General features: G+C 41.2%; 1 protein-coding gene across 2 annotated transcripts; it reads right to left on the bottom strand.

Moving 5' to 3' along the window:
- Positions 1–617: 617 nt before the first annotated feature.
- On the bottom strand, positions 618–5608 carry LOC4325106 (beta-glucosidase 4-like). Of its 2 annotated transcripts, XM_015794675.3 has the most exons (14): positions 5421–5608; positions 4555–4621; positions 4420–4478; positions 4144–4219; positions 3925–3999; positions 3761–3848; positions 3369–3594; positions 3051–3166; positions 2472–2683; positions 2116–2151; positions 1939–1973; positions 1748–1850; positions 1102–1210; positions 618–1017 (listed from the first exon to the last, which is right to left on the bottom strand). In XM_015794675.3, the coding sequence occupies exons 1-14, from the start codon at positions 5505–5507 to the stop codon at positions 819–821; spliced, it is 1488 nt and encodes a 495-aa protein (XP_015650161.1). In that variant the 5' UTR covers positions 5508–5608; the 3' UTR covers positions 618–818. The 2 variants fall into 2 exon arrangements, with proteins under 2 accessions (XP_015650161.1, NP_001415112.1); NM_001428183.1 differs by lacking the exon at positions 2116–2151 and having other exon boundaries at positions 642–1017.
- Between the last annotated feature and the right edge of the window lie 452 nt (positions 5609–6060).

Raw genomic sequence — 6060 nt, 5'->3', positions numbered from 1 at the left:
GCTCAACAGGTAGAGTCCATCCCTGTAGCAACCCCTCTACAGAAACAGAAAGAGTATAACCAACAATTCTAAGAGTGCCAGCATCAGAGTACATCTGAAAGCTCTGAACAGCTAGGCCCTTGCAACGGCCTGATTCCTGCTCCTGACGCTACCATCATCAAAATCCAAAGCAGCAATGCAACGGCATGAAGCTCCATATAAAGTGACGAGAGAACCATTGCAATTTTGCAAAGGGGCCATGCTCTTGATGAGTATCCGTAGATTCTTGTTGACAGAATAAAGAGGCAAATCCTACAACAGATAGGCCCCTGAACAGAAAAGAAAGTGAAGGGGCCAATAGCTTCTATACAGGTTCCATGGGGGGCAATAATGGCAGGTCACTTTGTCCTTCACCAACCATCAGTCCATCATCAGTGACCTAACAGAGAAGACCTCGGCCCACCATCATTTAAAGATAAAGGGATATTCAGAGACTAGAATGTTAAACACAAACTTTTACAGTTTTACTACACTGGTAATTGCTTACTGGGGCCTACTGAAGGACAACCAAAGACTGATACAACAGCAGCAGCAAAGAAGCATGGAGATTATAAGCGTGAGGGCTGTAAACATGAGTGTTTGGCATTGATTCAGATTTTATTGGTATGGGCAAACCTCTGAATTTGATCAATGACAAACTAAATAGCACATCTGAGATGTATATCAATATAAGATACACTATTATGATGATGAATAGATACACTACATATATCAATATAAGATACAACAACAGCAGAAACGATTACTGTGTAATGTTCCTTTACTTTCTTCAGGATGGCCTAGTTCATGTCAGCTTTGTTCTCAGCGTCATCGCCCTTTAAGAAGCGCGAGAACCACCGGGCCGATGCTTTGGGATGCCGGGAAAGCCCATTTTTGTAATCAACATAAACAATGCCAAACCTCTTGGTGTATCCCATAGCCCACTCGAAGTTGTCCAGGAACGACCATGCGAAGTACCCACGAACATCAGCACCATCCCTGCATCATACAGTTAGTTGCATTAGTTGATTTTTAGCAGAAAACACTTAGACGCGTGGTAAACAGCAAGCAAAATCAACTAACTTGATTGCTTGTGCAACTGACGCGAGGTATCCTTTGAAGTAACCAACCCTCGTCGTATCATTCAAGACTTGGTCAAGCGTTGCCGATTGATCATCTTCCTCATCCATGCCTACATGAGAGAAACTATGGTAAAGGAAGCAAATATCAAATGTGACAACAATTTGAAGTGTGCTCGCAAAAACCTTTATCATCAGGTACAGTACTAGCGTAACAAACATCATACCGGGACATTTCACATACAGGATTGACAAATTTAATTCACTCCAGATTTCCAATAATGTTTTACTTTTACTACTTTGCATATTCTGACCGCTCCAGAAATTAAAACAAGGAATGGCCAAAGACTGTATCAAGAAATTTGCTTCCAGACCATATTTATAGGGTTCTCCAGCTTTGGTTTTTCATGTCTCATGTGCTATCTCTATAATCTATATAGACCTAGTAATGCATCAGTTGTGAGCTGTAGCTCTCATTCCTGAAGTGAAGAGTGAAATAATGTAAACCCTCAGAATGTAAATCGGTTCACTGCTCAATAGTCACAGGCAAACATACAAGTTAATTATGTAGAACAAAGGGGCATAAAGATATATATGTTAGAAAATTCTATGTTGCATCACATTCATTTTAGGAGGTATGGAAACCTTACCATTCTCAGTTACATATATCACAGGATTTCCATATCTCTTTGCTGCATAATTAAGTAATTTCCGGAGGCCCCAAGGAACTATGAAAAGCCACTCAGATGCGGCCTGCAAAAATGTTGACATGATATGTTAGGACATAATCCACAGAATTTACACGAGAGAGAGAGAGAGAGAGAGAGAGATCAGTTCTGACCCTTTCACCAATTTTTTCACCAGTGTTCCATTTTTCTGCAAAAAGTAAACAAATGTTACAAATAGTTTGATCATAAGGTTTTGCAAAAATGGAAGATATCATTTCATTTTGAATAACATAAAGGAGATCGCAGTAACACAAGCCAAACTGCAATAATGCTAGTATTGCCACACGGACCAACAAATTTGCAGTGTTTTACTCCAAGAAAACAGTCTGGAAAAATGAAACAGAGGAGTTATGTGGATTTCAAGTTCGTTAGTAAAGCGCTTGGCAATGGAGATGGAGTTAACAGAAAGGTTACTACACAGGTACAAACTGACAAACTGTTCTTTTAACTAGGCAATGGTCGCTCTTGCACATAAATTTAAAGTTTGACTCTTGCTAATGAAGCCTCTTACATCTATTATAAGCGGTTCAACAGTTTTCAATGCCTATGCATTATATTCTTTTGTTTGAAGTATAATTGTTGTTTGAGGTCTTATGCTGCAACAATTGTGTAAGAGAAAGATTCTGCTGTAGCTGAAGAATTGTACCTATTCTCTCCACTTGTTGTACTCGGTAAAAATAAATATCTTCTGGATCCTGATGATGAGCAATGAATCTTGAAGTATAATGATTTATTCCAACAAAGTCAATTTTGTTCCTGATAAATTCTTTATCTTTCTCCGAGAAGGTTGGAAGATCATCGCCCAGTCGCTGACGCATACTTTCTGGGTAATCACCGAAATATATTGGGTCCAGGTACCTTTAAGGAAAAGTAGCACCTATGTAAGACTATGACACGCAATATCCTAAGCCTCCCTGAGCCAAAAGATGTGGGAGCATTGTACCATGAAAAAAAAACATGTTACAATTTCTCTCGGTGTATACACAAAGCATTTATGCCTTGTGGGAGAAAATTCAGCATTTTCCCCATGTTTCAGGAAAAAAAAAAGATGCAGGACAATACTGTGCAAAGCATAACATTATACCATGAAAAAACATTTTTTGCCTTGAAGAAAAAAATGGTAGAAGCTTTCCCTTGTTTCAGAAACAATATTGCAGCATAACACTGTGCCAAAGGTAGCTAATGTGGGAAACTGTGACGCAAGTAATATGAGCAGAAATTATACCATCCTAGCTGAAAGTCAAGCCTTCGTTCTGCAGCAACCTGATCTTCTGTTTTCTCTGAAAATGGCTCTGCCCATTCACAATCGACAACCAAGCCTACTTCACCACCTTGCACAGCCTATTTTTGTATAATGTAAAACTGTCAGGAAAATAAAATGTTCTTCAACTACAAGGAACTGATGGAATAATGATCAGGGTGCCCAAATTTTCTGCTACCATATCTACCAATGGAAACACGTATCATCAGCACCAATGTCCTGACATAGGATTAATAGAACACAACCAATGTCCTGATATATTAGTATATCACTGAGACAGACCTTAAATTTCCTTCTGTAAACATCAACAGCAGCAGCATGAGCCAAGATTTGGTAGTGGGCGGCCAAGTAGCATCTAGCAGTTTCCCCTTCACATCCTCCAGGTGCAAAATGTCCAATTCCGTAACCATTAACTGCAGTTTGAAGAGGCTCATTGATTGTTATCCAATGCTTTACTCTGTCTCCAAAATTTGCAAAGCAAGCTTCTGCATACAGTGCAAAGTACTCCCTGGGATATTTTGACAGTAAGAAACTCACATAAACCAAATCAAGTTTGCAAGCACTTTAAACTAAATCACTCATCTTAATAATAATATCCCTTATAAATTGGTTATATGGCTGTTTAAATGACTTTTTAAATCATAGTGCAAAGTAAAGATGTCGTAGTGTCTTACACGATCTTATCAGAAAGCCAACCACCCACAGTCTGCTGAAGATTATGTGGAAGATCCCAATGATACAGAGTTGCGTATGGCTCAATACCTACAGCCAGACATGTCATTGGTTAATAACTAGAAACATTGCAACCTTGTAAGGTATTAAGTAAAGCATATGCCACCTTTCTCAATCATGAAATTTATAAGGTCATTATAAAAGGCAACTCCTTGCTCATTGACATTTTTCCCCAGGCCATCTGCAGGCATGATAAAATTAGTCTCAATCATAGAAAGATGATCTGAAGCATTACTGATGAAAAAAAGGATGTCATATATATCTGGAAATGCATGGCATGTGCAATTTTTGTATGTGAAGCTCTCATGTGATTAGCTCAACATACCAGGAAATATGCGTGGCCAAGATATAGAAAATCTATAAGCACGGAAACCCAAACTGGCCATGAGTTCAATGTCTTCCTGAAAAAACTCATCACAGACAAGAAGTTACTGCTCTATGAAAAAAATGCATTGTACAGAAATATGAAAGTGGTCTATGAGGAAAAGGACTAATGTTTGTTTAGAACAAGTTTCAGGGATTGTTTGCAATAAAATTAAAATGAAGCCAGTGTTGTTTCCCTTTTTTCCTTGAAAAGAAAGACAAGGAAGGCAATTGCTACCTTGTATCGATGGTAATGATCAACTGCAACTTCTCCACTGCTCCCATCTAAGATACGTTCTGAAAAGCACAAGCATTTGAACATTACCTAATTAAATTGATAGGCGCCAAAAACATAGAACCCAGGTAAACAAACCTTTGTTTTCTGTGAAAACATCCCATATGTTATCTCCTTTGCCTCCCTCCCGTCTCGCCCCTTCAATCTATACAGTAAAAGATTCATATATACATGATTTCCATTTTGGGAGAGAAAGGAAGTAGCACGGCTGTTCTTCTTCCTTCTATGAAATGAAACAACAGCAAAACAAACTTCTTTATTCCCTGCACAAACTTCTTTACTCAATGTTCCTCTCTTCTCTTTAGTGAAGAGAAAGTAAAATACAATTAGGCCTTATTTGTTTAATCCACACCTATTGTGGTGTGGAATTATTCCTCCTCAATCCCCTCCAATCACTCTCTCTTGAGGATTAACCAATCAAGGCCTTATTGGGTTAAAATTCTCTCTTGCCATAGCCTGTATTTTCCATTTTCAACTAAAGGTTGCACACCAATTTTAGTTTGTCTGTTAACCTTTTTTTTCCCCCATATATCTTCCTCATCCAACCATCGACTCATAAAAAAATTTCCACAAAAGTGGCACCTGGGGCCGATTGAGTATATGCACAAAAAGTAAGGCACATCATGAACATTAAATCTCTCATACAGGAGTTCTACACGCAGAATGCCAATTCAAGCTGTCCGTGTGATCACAATTCACAGTAAAACCAATCCACAGCTAAGTCTAAGCTGATCAGCAAGTTGAAACCGAAAGGGTACAACACCCACAGTGATGGCGCCACCAGAACCGAGAGCTACACTCACCCAAAATCCCAAATAAAGTTCTAACTCCATCCCTTCCCACCGGGGTACAGTACACTACTACTAGTAGTAGCTAGTCTAGTACAGTCACCACGGGCAGCAAGCAGATGCGATGCGATGCGACGCGACGCGGGCGGCGAGTACCTGGTAAGCGGAGGTGGCGACGCCGAAGACGAAGCCGTCGGGGAAGTCGCCGCGGGTCACCTCCGCGTCGCGCCCCGTGCTCCCCATTCCCCCCGGCGGCGGCGGCGAGGAGGAGGCGATCTCCGCAGCGTGCGCGACGCGTGGCTCGGCAGGTGAGTCGCGCGCCTCGCGTGGTTTCTGCCTGCGACGAGGCGTGAAGAAGACTTGTGCAAATAAATAGGAGGAGAGCCCACGTGAGCGGCCACGGGGGTGGGTGGCACGGGGACGAGGCGGTGGGACCCACCGCGCAGGCTCTGTCGACCCGGGAGGTGGCCCCACATGTCATACTGATAGAGGCAGGAGATCCGGATCTCGTTTGCGCCCCCACGACTCTATGCCCCCCCCTCCCCTTCTGTCCTTTTTGTCGTGCTTAGAGGTTAGTAACTGTAGTTCTTGCTAATTACTCTATCGAAGTCTTTAAAATTTTTTGGCCGGTCTTTGACTAATGGCTTGTTTATGGCATGGGTTTATATATTTCAAAATTCATAATTATATCGAGACTGTTTCATAAGGGGACAGGATCGTGCCATTTGTTTGAGGTCAAACAGCCCAATGTGCAAACACGCCGTTAGAAATACAGCATCAGCAGCAGCTTTGCATC

Source organism: Oryza sativa, chromosome 1 (genome assembly GCF_034140825.1).
Source record: "Oryza sativa Japonica Group chromosome 1, ASM3414082v1".
NCBI classification, from domain to species: domain Eukaryota; kingdom Viridiplantae; phylum Streptophyta; class Magnoliopsida; order Poales; family Poaceae; genus Oryza; species Oryza sativa.
Note: the sequence above shows the minus strand (reverse complement) of the source record. Positions and strands in the feature narration are given on the sequence as shown.

Coding starts and splice junctions, on each gene's coding strand:
- LOC4325106 (XM_015794675.3), bottom strand. CDS start 5,507: ATGGGGAGCACGGGGCGCGACGCGGAGGTGACCCGCGGCGACTTCCCC. Junction 3,849..3,924: donor AAATTTCATGATTGAGAAAG/GTGGCATATGCT, acceptor GTCTGGCTGTAG/GTATTGAGCCATACGCAACT. Junction 1,851..1,938: donor GTGAAAAAATTGGTGAAAGG/GTCAGAACTGAT, acceptor ACATTTTTGCAG/GCCGCATCTGAGTGGCTTTT.